We start from the raw sequence: 18,783 nt of genomic DNA, 5'->3' as shown, positions 1-18,783 counted from the left end.
AACTGTAAACAAAACAAGTAAAATAGAACCTTAATATATGTCAAAGGTAGAAATAGAAAATTAAGGTGGATGTAGCAGTATAAATCCTGAAAGTATTTATTATGGAATAAAATAAAACAAAAATATATCAATATAACAAAATATTGCTGAAGTCATGAAAAGTTTTTTACAAAAGTATATAACAAGAACAATATATAAATATGAATATTGTCTTCTTGTGTGGAACAGAAATAGAATAATTGTAAAAAAAAATGTAAAAAACTTTTCATGACTTCAGCAATATTTTGTTATATTGATATATTTTTGTTTTATTTTATTCCATAATAAATACTTTCAGGATTTATACTGCTACATCCACCTTAATTTTCTATTTCTACCTTTGACATATATTAAGGTTCTATTTTACTTGTTTTGTTTACAGTTCTTTTTTATTTTCTTCATTCGGACAAGACTTCCATTTTCTGAAGGAAGACTTTTTGCCTCTAAGAGCTTCCTTGACTTTGCTCGTTAACCATGCTGGCATCTTCTTGGCCCTGGCGGTACCTTTTCTGATCTGTGGTATGCACTCCAGTTGAGCTTCTAATATAGTGTTTTTAAACAACTTCCAAGCATCTTCGAGTGATGTGACCCTCTGGACTTTGTTTTTCAGCTTTCTTTTTACCAATCCCCTCATTTTTGTGAAGTTTCCTCTTTTGAAGTCAAATGTGACCGTGTTGGATTTTCTTGGCAATTGGCCATTTACATGTATGTTTAATTTAATATCACTATGGTCACTGCTCCCAATCGGTTCGACAACACTTACATCTCGCACCAGGTCCCGGTCCCCACTGAGGATTAAGTCCAGAGTTGCCATCCCTCTGGTCGGTTCCATGACCAACTGGTCTAGGGAATAGTCAATTAGAATATCTAGAAACTTTGCTTCTTTGTCATGACTGGAACACATATGCGGCCAGTCTATGTCCAGGTAGTTGAAGTCACCCATTACTACCACATTTCCTAGTTTGGATGCTTCCTCAATTTCATATCTCATCTCCAGGTCTCCCTGAGCATTTTGATCAGGGGAACGATAGATCGTTCCCAGTATTAAGTCCCTCCTGGGGCATGGTATCACCACTCACAACGATTCTGTGGAGGAGTCTGCCTCTTTTGGGGTTTCGAGCTTGCTGGATTCAATGCCTTCTTTCACGTATAGAGCGACTCCGCCACCAATACGTCCTTCCCTGTCCTTCCGATATAGTTTATATCCAGGGATAACCGTATCCCACTGGTTTTCTCCATTCCACCAGGTCTCTGTTATGCTCACTATATCAATGCTCTCCTCTAAGACCAAGCGCTCCAGTTCTCCCATCTTGGTTCGGAGGCTCCTAGCATTAGCGTACAGGCACTTGTAAGCAGTGTCTCTCTTCAAGTGTCTTTGGCACTTGTGGTTTGGCCTGTGGTAATTTTGCTCTTCTGAATTTATATCCTGTGCCCCTGCTCTCACAATGCCTACTTCTAGGCCTACCCCTTTTAAAATTTCATCATTTCTTTGGTTTTTATCCCAGGGGGGAGGTTTATTCCGGACCGGACCTTCCTCAGCTCCTGTCGGGTTTCCCCCCTCAGTCAGTTTAAAAGCTGCTCTGCTACCTTTTTAATTTTAAGTGCCAGCAGTCTGGTTCCATTCTGGTTCAAGTGCAGCCCGTCCCTTTTGTACAGGCCCGGCTTGTCCCAAAATGTTCCCCAGTGCCTAACAAATGGAAACCCTTCCACCCGACACCATCGTCTCATCCACGCATTGAGACTGCAAAGCTGGTCCTGTCTGGCTGGTCCTGCGCGTGGAACTGGTAGCATTTCAGAGAAAGCCACCTTGGAGGTCCTGGCTTTCAGCATCCTACCTAGCAACCTAAATTTTGCTTCCAGGACCTCACGGCTGCATTTCCCCATGTCGTTGGTGCCAACGTGCACCACGACCACTGACTCCTTCCCAGCACTGTCTACCAAACTATCTAAACGACGGGCGATATCCGCAACCTTCACACCAGGCAGGCAAAACACCTTGCGGTCTACACGCCCATCACACACCCCACTGTCTATGTTCCTAATGATCGAATCACCCACTACAAGGATCCCTTCACCCCCTGGAGATATATCCTCGGCATGAGAGGATAGCTGCTCATCCCCCAAGGAATGGGTCCCTTCTAAGGGATCGTTTCCCTCTTCCTCAGCTGGATGCTCTCCTTCCCCGAGACCATCGTTCTCCATGATAGCAGGAGAGCTATCATCGTTGGAGTGGGACACAGCTATAACATCCCTGAAGGCCTCCTCCACACACCTCTCTGCCTCTCTCAGCTTTTCCAGGTCCGCCACCTTGGCCTCAAGGAAATGAAGTCGTTCCCGGAGAGCCAGGAGCTCATTGCACCGAGAGCACACCCACGACTTCTGTCCAACAGGCAGATAGTCGTACATGCTGCAGGCGATGCAAAACACTGGAAAGCCCCCACACCCCTGCTGGCTTCTTACCTGCATAGTTTTGTTTAAGGTTTATTACGTCAATGGGTTGGAGACTGCGGTTTAGTTGAGGTTACGGAACGGACGGGCAGAGTGGGGGGCCCTGGCCTCCTCGCCCTGCTGCCTAACTCGCCCTGCTGCTTTGTCAGCTGGGGCCTTGATGCTTCGTCAGCTGGGGCTCCCTCTAGCTCGTGGAGCAGGCTCCCTCGCTAGGGTGCTCTGACTTTATATGTGTGGCTGGTTCCTCCCAGCTACTGCTGCCAGCCAATGATGTGTTACTTGAGGCTGATGCTCAACTATCAGCTGGGGCTTATCTCTTTAGGATTATCTCAGGCTTCCTTCCTTTGAAGGCAGGAAGGCAGGCTTCCTTCCTGAGCGAGGGGCGGGGCTGTTTAAGCTTTTGGCTGCTTTTAATCTAATCAAGGGGCTGCGACTTCCAGGCAAGTCCTTTTTGTTTGTTGTTTTCCCACCTAGAACAGCCTGACCTTTCTTTAACCTAGGGAAACAGAGCTTGTGGTTGTGTTTCAGGAAGGCTAAAGCTGCCCTTTTTAGGAAGGACTGAGCTGACTCTCTCCCTGTATGTATCGGTGGAGTTTCCTTTTCCCCCTTCTCTCCGACTGGAATTTAGCCTTGTTTACAGTGTCCCCTGAAGCTTTCCTGCTAGGGTGGTGTGGAAAACTAGCTTTCTATAGGCTTCCTTCTCCTAGGATCTGTCTCCTAAGATATAGGTTCTTTCAGGATTTGGCTCCTAGCTCAGGGTGACCTTGGGTTGCCCTTATTACTTATTGCTCTGCGCTGTTTTCCTTCAATTAAATAATGGAATAAATGGGAGCTACTTACCCTCTTTTCGCTCTGCTGCTTAACTTGCCTTGATGCTTTGTCAGCTGGGGCCTTGACGCTTCATCAGCTGGGGCTCCCTCTAGCTTGTGGAGAGGGAGCAGGGCTGGGTGTGGCTGGGTGTGAATACTGACTCCCAGGGTCTTGCTAGATTACCAAATGTGGTGGGATGGTGTGCACCTCTGGAGAAAGGAGAATTCGGCTAGGCTGTGCTTTTTCCTTTCAGCTGCACCTGCTAATAATAGCTGCAGTTTCTTGCAGTTAAGAAAGCCACAAAAGCACAGGCAGCTGCAGGGTGTGACCATCCTAATTGCCAGCTTTGTTCTGCGCTGGGTGGGCCCTGTTCTCTTTCTGGCAACTGGGCTATGAATAGATCTCAGTCCTTTCCTCCTGTTGCTTTGCTGAGCCTTCCCCCCATTTTTGTTCTCATTGCTGAGTGTGTCACCTGCAAGTATAGTGTCAGTAGGAGTTGTTCTTGAAGATTTCTGAGGCTGCCCAATTTATTAAGCAGCAAGAGGGGCTTCCATACCAAATCCTTGATCTTTGCTTCCATTATGCCTCAAGCAACCATAATCCAAGCTGACGAGATGAATCAGAGGGGTAGAGATCTTCCCTGTGTCAGATAATGGCAGAAGAGAGGACTCCGACTCTGCTCAGTGATCTAGGACAGGGACCTGGGATGCCCTAGCCAAGGAGACTTGGCTGGCATGTCCTAGAATGTTATTTCAGAGCCGGGGCAAAGACCTTTTGATTCTCCCAGACACTTTAATTTGTTTACATCTCAGCTGATGATTTATGCTGTTTTAATAAGTAGACTGTTGTTTTTGGAGGGGTTTTTTTGCTTTAAATACATGCTGATGTTTTATTGTGTTTTGGGGTTTGATTTTGTAAGTCTAGGAAAGCTGTTTTGAAGCAGAAATGCCGACAATAAATAAACTTGTAGTTTGTTGAGCTTAGCTCAGCAAACCTTTCCCAAGGTTCAGGGTCATAACTAGGAGATTGAAAGCGTGGCAGATAGTTGGTGGGCTAATAGTTTAGTGGCAGTTTTTTTCTCTTATACAATCAGCAGTCAAGCAGATTTGTCTGATGGTTGTTTCCTGGTTGCTAGAGCTTGTCCTGTCTATACTGGGGAAAAGGCTTCCATCCAAGGGGGAGAGGGTCTGGGTTAGGGAGTGCGCAAAAAGTTTTGTTCCTGGCATGGTAAGCTCTGCCCTTAGCAGTGTGGCTGTCGGCAGCGTTGGGTGTGCCTAAGCCTAGTGAATGCAAGGACAGCCCTGAGCCTTTTGGCTCCGACCTCAGTGACTAGCACATAGTCTGTAGCTCCCTAATGTCCTCTGCCCACCACTGCACACTTCCTCTCCTTTGTCAGGAGGAACCTCTGAAATCTCCCTGGAACATCACAGCTGCTGCTGCTGCAGCAACAACATTATGCCCGAGGGAACAGTAGCCATCTCTCAGCGGCAGCAGCCAGTTGTGATGCTGTGTATTTTGATAATAAGTTGGCATGTATTGCAAGCCACTTTGGGCACAGTTCAGTGTGGGAAAATGGCATATAAATGCAGTAAATGAAACTTGTCATTTGCAGGAGCTCTCAGTTGGCACCTCTGTGCTTGGCAGTGGTGAGAGAGCAGAATTGGGATGCTTGTGAGAAGGAGGTGGGTGCGCTGGAGGTCTGGATTTTGCTCAGACAATGGAACGTTGCATGGTCTACTTGAGCAGAGTGAGCAGCGGGTTATGATAAAGAGCACAGGACTGAAGAGAAGGTGCAGAGTCCTGCATGTATGAGAAGGTGCCTTTTTGGCAGAAGCAGCAAAATCACAGAGGCATGTGTGAGGGCAGTTGGCCAAGGGGTGAGGGGGACCAGGAGCTCGCCTCCATTTGAGGGTCAGTTTTCTGGTGCTATTGTCTCCGGTGGGTACCCAGAGACAATAATAAACAAGCATACTCAGAGCCTGTTGCAGGTGTAAGTACTGGTGAGCAAGATTCTTTTATGGAAGCCTGAAGCTTTGACTGTTCTGCCAATGAAGGCTGGGATACTTTCAAAACTGCCCCATGGAGTAAATATCTGCCATAATTTGAAATTGGGCCACTCCAGGAGGTGTGCAGGAACATGAACAAGGAGGGAGCAAAGCATTAGATTCTGCGCCTCCCTTGCCTCAGCCCTGCTCCTTCTGCCTTCATGATGTGGCTAGAGAGGACGGATTGGGGAGCAGACTTTCAAGGGTCCTTCTCTCCAATAGAAGCCTGGCCTGCTTAGATCTGTGCATTGTTGGTGGCACCACACCACAGGACCTCTCTCAGAGCAGCAAGATACCAGGTCAGAGCTCAATCTGGCTTTATTGCTCTTTAGTTGTTGGCAATTGTGTAGTCGATCCAGTCTCCAAAGATGCAGACCTTTGTGTAGAGCCCAAGCCGGTTCTCTTCATGGCAGCTGTTGTTCCAGGATAGCAGTCCTTGGAGGGCTCCTTCACACACCAATGGGCTGCCCACATCTCCCTAAGATATAAGCAGCAGTCAGCCTTGGGGCTTCCCTAAGGCCAAGATCAAGCAATGGCAATGTGTTTCTAGCTGTTGTTTGAACACTCAGGCCCTGGAGTGTGACCTGCAACAGGAGGGGTTGAGCTGCATGGGGCTTTGCCACCTGCCTAAAGCACTTTCTGGATGGCCTCAATGGTTTGGCTCTTGCAATTAAATAATTTCCCTTCCTTCATTGTAGGGCCCCTAACAGCCTCTGTGTTCCACTTGGGAATGCAGGAGTGACATAAATGCCATTTAACTTTGATCCAGGCTTGTTATTGTACAGTTAATTGTTTATTGTGATTTAGTTCAATGCTTGATTGTATTAGCCATGCTTGGCCAGTAATCACCTTGCATCTCACTTAGTAAGGGAATTTGAAGTGAAAAGAGCAGCTTGGCAAGCCATGGATGACTACAGAGTGATTCTACTGGCAGATGTGACGTTCAGGGCACTTCCTCAAGGTTGTTATTCAAAAGGAGATGAACAAACTTTATGGGACATCAGAGACTGGGAGCAATTAGGGGCAAGGCTGCTGCCTTCATTCCCTGCTGGGTGGGGGTGGGGTTCCCAAAGGGGGCTCTGACTGGAAACAGAATGCTGGGCTAAATGGACCCGCCTTTGTCTGATCCAGCAGGGTTTCTTGTCTGTTCCTGTTCAATCCAGGATGTATAATCTCAGTGTTCAGCACATGTCTGAGAGTGATTAGGGTTGGAGACTGCTCCAGTTTGGAGGAAAACATTCATCTGTAGTGTGTGTAGATGCGCAGCATTACACCCTGCTATTGAACTCAGTGTTTTGGCCACATATATAATCTTACCGAAGTCCAGACTGAACTCAAGGAAAAGCTTGCCCATGTGTCAATCACAAAGCCGTCTCCACCCTTCTCAGAGCAGTTTTTCAAGTATAACAATGTAAGAAGAGCCCTGCAGCAGCTGGATCAGGCTGGATGGCCCAACCAGATGTTCCAACAGGAAGCCCACCAGCAGGACCTGAGTGCAACAGCACTCTTCCCACTTGTGATTCGCAGCAACTGGTATACAGAGTCATGCTGCCTCCGACAGTGGAAGTAGAACAGAGCCATCATGGCAATATTTATTTATATGCCACTTCACACTCAGAATTTCTAAGCGGTTGAAGACAAGTGATTGAAAGTGTTCTGAGAGAGATGTTGCTTCTTGCAATATAGGCATGCATTTCTTTTGTCCTGCTTTTGCCCCTGGTCAAACAGGTTTTGCAAATGCACACACAACCCCCCTCCCCCCCAAAAAAATGGTTTATGAGAGAGAAAGTGGGCTGTGTGTGCACACCTCAACCAGCAACTCCCTCCTGCGAACTCCAGATCTAGCACCTGCCTCCAGCTTAAGGGGGAAACAACAGCAAAGTAGAGGGAGGAGGGAAAATGGGAGGGAAAACTGATGCCAGGTTGGGGAAGGGCACAGCCAAATGTATTTAAATAATGAAATGGCTGGAGCCCAAACCCTGGAAGCTGCATTCTGGAAGTTTCCAGTGTGATTTCAGGAAGAATTACAGGAATCCCATTTTTGGAGGTGACTAGGGGATGAATACCTGAGTCTAGGCCTGATTTGTTGCTGGTCACCAGGTGAAGTTGGTAAGGCAGTTGTTGCTGTCAGGTCCAACAGCACCCCTCAAACTGCAATCCAGTGGTTTTAGTGTGCATACAAGTCAATGTCTGCATACTGATGGCATCCAAGAGCAGATCACTGGATAGCCTCACTGAGCTGTTTCATGTACATGTCAGGCAAGATGGCATTCTGTGGCACCTTGTAAAGTCCAAACGCTATGGAATAGATCAGTCCCCATGCACTACATTTTGAAAGGGAGATGCTGATCTTCAGTGCAACTCTGGACTTTATCCATGTCATTGCCAATATGCCCAGACTGTTTTTATAATGTTTGTCTGAATGGCTGGCAAGAGATGGTTGCCCTTTTTGTGTGTTAAGCATTCTGGTGGCAGCAGCTGCTGCTGCTGCCACAATCCAAGATGTTTGTAGCAGTAGTATCCCTACAGAGACACCTGCCAGCACCAGCTAGGAAGAAGCCACTGCCTTGTCCGTACACATCGCTGGTGGTACCAGCCTAGCACTGGTCTTGCCAGCGATAAGAGAAAGGCCTCACCTTGCAGGTATCTTGGCTGCTGCCCAGCTGCCCAGCACAGAGCATTCTGTCGGTGAACTGTCCTGGATAGGCATTGCTGCACATGGCATCAGATGTGGTGGGAAGGTCGGTGCATTGCAGAAGGCCGCCTGTTCCGTCAGCTGCAAGCCCAAAATACAGGTTGATCCTTGGCAGTAGCCTGGGGCAAGTCAGGAGGGGAGACTGAGGTTCTCAGGCCTGTTCTCCCCTTCTGCCTATGGCTGCTTCAGGAGAGGCACTGCCACCTGCCATGAATCTGCCATTGTGCAAAGAATTATTGATACCTCCTCCCCACCCTTTGGCAGTAAACTGCCTGTGAGGCTGCCCTTTCTCGTCTTTGCACGGTGTCATTTATCCCATGCAGCACCAAGGAACTTCAGCAGCTTGTCCACCCTGGCCAGAATTCCCTGCTGTCATGAAGAGGGACATCTGCCAGCAGCCCCCTGCCCCAATCCATCACAGTCTTCATTGGTCCTGATAAGTCATCACCCCCATCCCCTCCCTGTACTCACAGTTGCTGCTGCTCCATTCTGAAGCAAGACACTGTGTTTCTGCTGTGGTGCATTGGCTGGGCAAACCGATTGGCTGTACAAGCTCATTCAGAACAGCTGGGTCTGCAAGTTTGATAAGCATGATGTCAAAGTCCAGGGTGTAGCTGTTGAACTGCTTGTGGGGGATCACCTTGGCAGCAGCAATGACCTGTTGCGTCGTGTTAGGAGAAGTCTCATGGAAACATGTACCAAGCCAAACCTCCAGCTGGTCTGGGCTGCTGGAAGGAGAGCAGGTGGGTCAACAGCTTTCTCCCTGGCACTTTTATGCCTCTGCTTGGGTTGAAAAATTGCTTGTTCACTGTGACGTCCTTCCCTGGTTCTCCCTGTCAGGTTCCCACCTGCTTGTGGCTACTGCCTTTCACTAGGCACCACCAGGGACACCACCAGTCAGGAGCGTCCTTTATATGGTTTCTCACTCCGCTCTAGCACAGATCTCACTAGATCCCACTGCTAGGCAACACCACCAGTCACTTCCTGTAACCAATACTCCCAGAGACTTTGCCTAAGTCTCTCTATAGCTTGTTACTTTGTGCCTATGCTGTTCCCAACCCCCTGGTATCTTTATATATAAAGCATAAAACTCTGGGTTGCTCTGGATACTTGACTTGTTACAATATCTCCCTTCACGGCTGCCACCATTAGATACTGCTTCTGTTCAGCCTTGGTAATTACCTTGCCCTCCCTTCTGGTCTGTATATTCCCCCAGCCAAAGATCAGGCCTTTGGTAAACCAAGTAAGTATTTATTTACTAACAACAGGAAATAACAAGGTTACTTTAGGAATGTTTCACAAGCGTATGGTTTCATATATGGTCATTCTTTATGTTTCTGTTCATATATATACTCTTTCAATATCAGCCAAATACAATCCAAACTTCCCTCCGAACTCTGCCAACCAACCCTCACCAAACGACCTCACTCCAACCCACTCAACAACTTCTCTCCCCCTCATCACTCACAAACCTCCATTTATACCTTCAGCCAGCCAGCCACTCAGCCAATCATCATCCAGCATACTTCAGCTTCTCACCCATGTACTCCCCCTTTCTCTCTCAGTCAATTACCATACATCACCTAATAGACCCGCACTTACCATATTTACAGATGCTTAACCTACAGGAACATCACATTCACCCTCAAGGATTTTTGCAAGCAGGCAGCCAAAGACATAAGCTTAGCAAAGTTTGGATTCCTATGTACTTGTTCAAATGAGGACAGAACAGCCAAGTCTTGCTGAACAACATGAAAGGAAAGCTGGCTTTTGGCATGCTACCTCCCCCCCCCCGCTCCCCCGTCAGCCTGCCTTGGGGACAGATAGTGTGCAAAGGATGGGAACCAGGGTTATACCCACCTCCTGCAGCATTGAGCGGCAGCCAACACCCATTCCTGGCTGATGAGGGCCCCACTGCAGATGTGGTGCCCCGACTGGAGGGAGGCCTGCCATGGCACAGACTCTCTTGGGCAGTTGGTACAGCCAACTAGTTCTTCAACAGCTGCAGCAGCTCAAGACATAATAAGAGTTTTGCCATAATTAGAAACATGCTAAAATGCAATGCTGCCCAATGGGCTCAGGCAACCCCATCTCTGTTATCTTTTCGGTGCCTTTTGAAGACTTTCCTCTTTAAACAAGCCTTTTTAGCCTTTTAAGTTGAGACCCATCCCAGTCTGTGTCTGTGTTAGAAATGCTTTTTAATATATATATATATGCTTTAACCCTTTTTAATAGATGTTTCTAAAGCTTTTTTGTTTGTTTGTTTTTAATGTATTTTAGGATCTGTTTTTATGATGTTTTAAAGTGTTTTTAGCATTTTTGTTTGCTGCCCTGGGCTCCTGCTGGGAGGAAGGGCGGGATACAAATCAAATAATTAATAAATAAATAAACACATTTTATTCCATTGTATCTGCCAGCGAGGTGCTTTGTATGCAGTCCCCCCTCTTCTTCCTGCTAGTAAACAAAGGCTTAACTCTTGGGCTGCTGGAGCATCCGTTTCCCACCACAACCTGTTTGCCACTTCCTTCCTCTCCCTACATAGGCATAATTCATTGACTCAGAATCGTGAATCCATTTGAATTGTTGGTCTCCATTTCTGATGAACTTTTGCAGAAGACAAAGAACCTGGAGTTCTACATGTAGTTATATGTACTGCTAAAGTACAAGGCAAGATGTTTATAATCAGCCCACGGTAATGAGTACTCTTGAAGATTCTAATGAATGACATGTCATTTTCATATGCACATAATTCCAAAATGGATTCCATGATGGATAGCAGATATTTGCTAGAAGCTCCTAGGGAAAGTCTGGGGCTGATTAATTTTTATGAAGTGGAACTGGGTGATTTTGCCTATCTGTAGGAAGAGGCTGCACAGAGATCTACTTATACTAGGGTAGAATGGGTTTTTTGGTTGCATTCAACTGTCAGACTCAGAGTAATCCCATTGAAATCAATGGACTTAAATTAGGCATGCTTAGTGATATCAATCAGTCAACTGATTAGTCATGAGTATGACTGATGTTGGCTACAAACCTGTATGTCCTTTTCCTTTTGAAAAACCCATTTTCCTGGCTTAATTCCCTGGCCCTCCTCCTCCTCCTCCTCCTTTCCATACTCTGCTGGCTGCCCCCAGTACAAATCTCTTTGAATGCAGACTTCATAGCTTAGTTCTGGGTTGACAGCCTAGGATTTGCCTCCCATCTTCTGTACTCTAGCCCTGTTCATCCCCACCAGCAGTTCATGACTATTGGGTGGATAACTGTCCAGGGGTGGGGCGGGGGTGGGGGCAGCTGTACCTGCAAGAGCCAGCAGTAAGCTGCAATCCAGCCAGAGCATGTTCTCTTCCTTCTAGATGTCTCTACTGAGAATGTGGAGCCCTGTGTGCATCTGGAAGTTGGCTAATCTCACAGGGGGTGGGAAGAGAAGGCAGTATATTTGCACAGCTTTTGCATTGACTCTTGTCCTCACAGAGTTAGGCTATTTTTAGTAGCATTTCTGAAGGTGAGAAGGTTGTCCCTCTCTTAGCTGAAGGAGGATTGGGCTGCCAGTTTCTCAAGCTTTCAGGGTGTGCTAGATTCAGACTCAGTGAAGGAGGTTTTCACAGCTGCATCGAGGCTAGAGACCAATCCATCCTCCCATCCATCCTGCCCTTCCTCCTAGAAGAAGCCCTTTGCACAGACTTTCTCTGGACTGGAAGACAGGACAGAATGGAATGGGCTGGAGTGATCCCTTTATAAATAAAATGGATTTCAAACATAGTGGATGGGCTCCTTTGGGAGGAAGGGATAGAAATAAATAAATATTTTAAACCTGAAACTATTTAAATATTGCACATTTATTAACAATTTCACACCCAGACCCCATCCAGAACAGTGGAAAGGCCCATAACACTAACTTTTAATAACAGTATTTGAACCACCATACTTTTTGTCTCACTCACCATAACTTTAGTTACATCTTTATCCAAAACTATAACTATCCATTTCTTGTATTTTTTTGTGGAGATTCTTGCCTCTTGATCTGTGTTCACTTCTACCCCTCAGTTTCCTGAGGTGCAGCCCAGCTTTGTTGGGAAGGTAAGAAGGGACCTGTTGGAGGTGGGTTAGGTAAAGAAAAATAATCTCTGTTATCTCTATCTTCTATACTCCCTACTATACCCTCCTCTTTCTCATTTTCATTATTAACAGTAATAACTTCTGTTTCCATTCCAATTTCTTTTTTGCCTTCTGATTGGTTTTCTCCTACATTTAGTTCAACTGATTGTGTTACATCTGACTCTTTTTCTCTTGCTTCTTTCCTTTCCTTTAATTTTTTTTTATTTCTTCTTTGCCATACAAATATTGGAACAGTATAAAACAATACATAACACACAACAAAATAAATAAATAAAGCATTATTCACATTGTTGCATATAAAGAAGTCAGTTTTGTGCTAATTGCCCTTTTTTAGTAATTGTTCTCTTTTCCACTTTGAGCTTTCCTATACAGTCTTTTTAGAGTTAGGGTTCGGGTTTGGGTTAGGTAAGATATATATATATTTAGGTAAGATTTTTTATTAAAAATATTCATACTACTAGTTACATCGCGCACTTGAAAACATGTTACAATATCGCCACTCTTACATTAATATCCCTAACTAATACATAGAAATTTACCTGACTAACTTAACACTAATACAATGTATAAAACTCAACTCTATGCCGACTCCACTCGCTCGTTTATCACCTCGCCTCTGTTTTATGATTTTTTGCCTCTGCTTTAGACAATCAATTACTTCTCCAACCATGTTTTAAAATCCTCTTCTGGCACTAATGTGTCCTGGTTGTCAATGTGGCTCCAAAAAAGGGGCGGAGATGCATTGTAAGGTGCAATAAGTCAGGTTCTGTGAATATCTTGAAAGTATTTTACCAAATTTTTTTCTTCCAGCCAATTGGGATAAACCTCCTTGGAGGTCCTCGGCTTCCTTGCCACTAACAGTCTCAGCCCACAACTGAGCGCTAATGATCTTAAATAGCATAATTCTTTCAGTCTCAGTCTTACACTCAATCCTGAAAGCACATCCTTTAAGGGCTTATAGGTTTTGGTCAAAAATTGTACTACTTTTTCCTGACCATATTTGGTCAAGTTTTTTGTCGGTACCGTAGTTAAAGCCACATGGGCCATTACATAGCCCCGAAACCTCAGCATGTCATGTTTTTCAAATTCAGCCAGCAAAATAATATCTTCCACCTTGGCTAACTTTTTATGCACTATCTTAGTCTAGTTTGCCAAAATTTGTCTCTCCCTCGATACCCTCACCTTCGGGATGGCAGATTTTAGTTCTCCAAAAGAATCTGGGGCCGTTTGCATATCATCATCACTCCCAGTAAAATGCATTTCAAAAACTTCCAGGAGAAATTCCGAATCCACGTCTCCTTCAGAAATTTCTGAGAGGGCACTCTCTCCCTCTACTCACTTCTCCTCTCTGCCATCCTCATCATTCTCTTCCTCACTGCTCGATTGTGTGGTAAGATCTATTACCTCTGACTCCTCTTCACCTTCTTCAATTTTTTTTATGTTAATTTCCTATATCATCCTCAATTTCTGTAATAATAGATTTTTCTTCTATTTGTTGTTGACTATCACCCTGGTTAGGTTCCAGATGGAACAAAACTTGTTCTTGTAGAGAATTTGTTTGAGTTTCCATATAAACAGCCTGAGCAGATTGTGCACTTTGTCGCTCAGTTACTTCACTGTGGGATACATCACTCACATTTTCTTCTCTTATTATTTGTGACCTTTCTAAGGATTCCCCTCTAACCTGGGCACTCAGCAACATCTGCATAATGTCACTGTCCAGTAAATCTTGAAGGTCAGAAAAATTCACCTGTGACTTATGTGGAGATCTGTCTCTCTCTTCCACATTAACCTCAGACAGGCTGCTTCCCATTTGTAAAGTCTCTTATGGCGACCCTATGAATAGGATTTTCATGAGGCTGAGAGGCAGTGACTGGCCCAAGGTCACCCAGTGAGCTTCATGGCTATGTGAGGATTCGAACCCTGGTCTCCCAGGTTGTAGTCCAACACTCTAACCACTACACCACACTGGTCTCTTTAAGAGGAAAAATATCCCCAGATTGTATTTCTAAAATGCATTTTTATATTTTTTCTCATAATCCACCCTGCATTTTCTCAGCATACTTTTTTGTTTCACATATTTATCTCTTCCATAAGCTTCAGTTTCTTTATTTGAAAAGCTGTTTAGAGCAGTTTCTTCCTGCATTATATTATTCAAAAGACTTTTTATTTTCAGAAGCTCCTGTTGAACCTCTGAAGAAATATGTCTTGTTTTTGAAGGAATTTCCATTTTTCCTTTGTCAGCAGCCTGCATTTGTTGCTGTTCCACATCATCCCATTCAACATTTCCTCTATGAGGACTTTCATGTCGTATTAAAGATTCTTCAACTTGGAAAACTTCAGCTGGCTTGTTTATTTTATTTATTTATTTATTAAATTTTTATACCGCCCCACTAGCATAGCTCTCTGGGCGGTGAACAACAAGCAATACAAATATATACAATAAAATCCAATAATACCATACAGCAAAAGTACAGAGAATGAAAGATCTAAAAACAATTACAACACACTTTAAAACTGAATTAAGTTAGATTAAAAGCCCTAGAAAAGAGGAAGGTTTTAACCTGGCGCCGAAAAGACAGCCGCTTCGGCGCCAAGCGCACCTCATCGGGGAGACTGTTCCACAGTTCGGGGGCCACCACTGAGAAGGCCCAGTTCTTGTTACCACCCTCTGAGCTTCTCTGTGGGTCGGAGCTCGGAGGAGGACCTTCGATGTAGAACGCAGTGTACGGGCAGGTTCATATTGGGAGAGGCGTTCCAACAGGTAGTGTGGTCCCGCGCCGTATAAGGCTTTATAGGTCAAAACCAGCACTTTGAATCTGTCCTGGAAGCAAATTGGAAGCCAGTGCAAGCGGGCCAGAACAAGTGTTATGTGTTTGGACCACTTGGTCCTCGTTATCAATCTGGCGGCCGCGTTTTGCATGAGCTGTAGCTTCCAAACTGTCTTCAGAGGTAGCCCTACGTAGAGCGCATTGCAGTAATCCAATCGCGAGGTTACCAGAGCATGTACCCCTGATGTGAGGTCCTCCCTGCTCAGATAGGGATGTAGCTGGGCTACCAACCGAAGATGGTAGAATGCATTCCATGCCACCGAGGCTACTTGAGCCTCCAGTGACAGGGAAGGATCTAAAAAAACTCCCAGACTACGAACCCGCTACTTTAGGGGGAGTGTAACCACATCCAGGACAGGGTATATATCCACCGTCTGATCAGAGAAACCCCGCACCAACAGCATCTCAGTCTTGTCTGGACTGAGCCTCAGTTTGTTAGCTCTCATCTAGTCCATTATCGAGGCCAGGCAATGGTTCATCACATTGACAGCCTCACCTGAGGAGGATGAAAAGGAGAAGTAGAGTTACATGTCATCAGCATACTGATGACAATGCACTCCAAAACTCCTGATGACCGCACCCAACGGCTTCATGTAGATGTTGAAAAGTGTGGGAGACAGAACCGACCCCTGCGGGACTCCACATTGGAGAGCCCACGGTGTCAAGCAACGTTCCCCAAGCACTACCTTCTGGAGATGACCCACCAAGTAGGAGCGGAACTACTGCCAGGCAGTACCACCAACTCCCAACTCCGCGAGCCTCTCCAGAAGGATACCATGGTCAATGGTATCAAAAGCCGCTGAGAGATCAAGGAGATTCAACAGAGTTACACTCCCTCTGTCCCTCTCCCGACATAGGTCATCATACAGGGCGACCAAGGCTGTCTCGGTGCCGAAACCAGGCCTGAAACCCGATTGAAATGGGTTTAAACAATCCCCCTCGGCCTCTACCACTTTAAGAGAAACTGCTGAGTCACTGCCAGTCATTCTGTTTCCTGTTGGTATAGGCCAATTAGCTTATTAAACATCATTAGCAAATTATATGCTACTCACTTGCTCGTCAAATTACAATCTTGGCTGGATCAGGATAACATTTTGGCGGAGAAACAAGCTGGGTTTAGAATGGAGCGCTCTACCATGGACCATGTACTAGTTCTTCAACATCTGGTAGAGAAATATTCATTGAAAAAGGGGGGGGCTTTACACGGCTTTTATAGATTTCAAAACAGCTTTTGATCTCATACTGATACCGGTATCCTCTTAAATCGCCTAGAGGGATTAGGAATAGGAGGCACTGTTTTGCAGTGGTTCCGTTCCTATCTCTTGGATAGGCAGCAACGGGTGGCATTGGGAGATGAGGTTTCAGACCCTTGGCCTCTTCATTGTGGAGTGCCACAGGGCTCTATCCTCTCTCCCATGCTATTTAACATCTATATGAAACCGCTGGGAGCAATCATCAGGAGTTTTGGGTTGCAGTGTCATCAGTATGCAGATGACACTCAGCTCTATCTCTCATTTAAATCCTCACCGGAGTTGGCTGTGAACACCATGTCCAAGTGCCTGGAATCCGTAAGCGGATGGATGGGAGAGAATAGGCTGAAGCTGAACCCCGACAAGACTGAGGTATTACTTGTGAGAGATAAAAGGAAATTAGGAATTACTGACCTGATGCTTAATGGGGTAAATTTGCCCCTGAAGGACCAGGTCCGCAGTCTTGGGGTCATTCTTGACTCCCAGCTGTCCATGGAGGCTCAGATTACAGCAGTGAGCCGGGCAGCTTGGTATCAATTACATCTGATACGGAGACTGCGACCCTACCTTCCTGGTCATCTGCTCCCCCAAGTGATACATGCCCTGGTCTCCTCTCGCTTAGACTACTGCAATGCGCTCTACGTGGGGTTACCCTTGAAAATGGTCCAGAAATTACAGCTGGTACAGAATGCGGCGGCACGCTTGATCACACATAGCCATCGCTGGGATCACATTACCCCAGTGTTATTAGATCTTCACTGGCTACCAGTTGTCTACCGGGCCCAATTCAAGGTGTTGGTGCTGACCTTTAAAACCCTATACGGTTTCGGCCCAGTATATTTGAAGGAACGCCTCCAGAATCACCGATTATGCCGCCTGACAAGATCAGCCTCACAAGACCTTCTCTCGGTCCCACCTGTGAGAACAGCCAGGCTGGTGGGGACCAGAGAGAGGGCATTTTCTATTGTGGCCCCCACCCTCTGGAACTCCCTCCCTTTTGATCTCAGACATGCTCCCACCTTGTCCAGCTATCGCCGAGCCTTGAAGACCTGGCTGTTCAGGCAGGCCTACAAGATTGAGACAGAGTAATTTATGTTATAATGAATTGTGTTTTTTTAGTTTAAAATTTGATGATGTTGTTATATATATATGTATTGTTTTATTCTTGTTGTTCGTCACCTAGAGTGTCCCTAACCCAGACAGATAGGCGACTGAAAAATAAAATTTATTATTATTATTATTATTATTACCCAGAGATAAGCTCTGGGAAAAATTTGATACCACAAGTATTGACAGACGCCTTCTAACCCTCATTCATTGCCTTTATGAAAACACCAAACTATGTGTTAGGTGTAACAACACCGGCCAACTGACCAAGCCAATCTCCGCCTTTAAGGGTGTCAAGCAGGGCTGCATCTTAGCCCCCACTCTATTCAACTTCTACATAAATTCCCTGGTAGGAGTGCTGGAGCAGGTTCCATCCCATCCCCCCACTCTTGCCAACAGACCTCTATCTATATTACTCTATGAGGACGACACAGTCTTGCTATCGCTAACAAGTATCGGCCTGCATCGTCTCCTTCAGGCACTTGCTGATCACTGCTCTAGGGAATCGCTAGTCATCAACCACACCAAGATGAAGGTACTAGTGTTTACCAGGAAAAAAGAGAAACATAGTTGGCACCTAAATGGACTTTCCATCGAGCAGGTTTCTTCATATCGGTATCTGGGAGTGACTTTCCACTCTTCTGGAGCATTTGTATGCCACGAATGCAGTCACCACCGCCTTTTAAAACAAGGGAGGGCAACACGTCACTTCCGCTATCCAAGTCTTTGAGGCGAAAGCCATCTCACAAATGCTATATGGCTCCCAGGTGATGTTCTACTCCCAATCCTCTTCTTTTGAACCTGTCCAAACGAAATTCTTGAGAGCCATACTGGGAGTTCCGACATGTGTCTCCAATAATTTCCTGAGACTTGAAGCAGGTTTACCTTCCATAGAGGCTCACATTTGGTCGCTCAAAGCGAGGTTTAACCAAAAGCTATGGTTTTCCCCTGTGGGATTGGCCCCTCTTGTATTTTTTGATTCATATCAATCTAACTGGCATAAATTATTAATCAGGAAATTTTCTAGTCTAGGCTTCTCCCTTTCTGCCATCTCCTGGCTCGGCTTCCACAAAGCGAGGCAAGATATCCACCAACGAATCCTAGATGTAGAGCTCCAAAACCACCATGCTCTGGCAGCGACTGTTCCTGGCCCACCCCACTCCATCGGGGTTTTTGCCACAGTGCAATATCTAAGCTCTCTTATCTCCCCTAGGCTTAGAAAGGCATTCACCTTGGCAAAGTTCAACGTACTGCTGTCAGCTGTCCTAGATGGCAGATACCATAAGATTCCCTTGGAGGAGCGCCTTTGCCCTTGTGATGCGGGCAGAGTGGAATCTGTTGCACACGTTCTTTTAGACTGCCCTTTTTACCAGGATCTTCGCCTCTTAATTATATCTCAGATTATTCAATCAATCCCAGGTAGAGATCCCACATTTCATGCT

The 18,783-nt window shown here is 45.7% G+C and overlaps 1 protein-coding gene across 1 annotated transcript; it reads right to left on the bottom strand.

Annotated features, from left to right (window-relative positions):
• Positions 1–5,668: 5,668 nt before the first annotated feature.
• On the bottom strand, positions 5,669–8,665 carry LOC133389732 (anionic trypsin-like; the record flags this gene model as incomplete). Its single annotated transcript, XM_061637757.1, has 3 exons — positions 5,669–5,820; positions 7,979–8,118; positions 8,509–8,665. Coding segments are annotated over 3 exons (447 nt in total), but the record flags the coding sequence as incomplete, so codon positions are not given.
• Between the last annotated feature and the right edge of the window lie 10,118 nt (positions 8,666–18,783).

The sequence above is a fragment of the Rhineura floridana genome, chromosome 7 (assembly GCF_030035675.1).
Source record: "Rhineura floridana isolate rRhiFlo1 chromosome 7, rRhiFlo1.hap2, whole genome shotgun sequence".
NCBI lineage: Eukaryota > Metazoa > Chordata > Lepidosauria > Squamata > Rhineuridae > Rhineura > Rhineura floridana.
The sequence above is the reverse complement of the archived record's forward strand: the minus strand, read 5'-3'. Positions and strand labels throughout refer to the sequence as shown.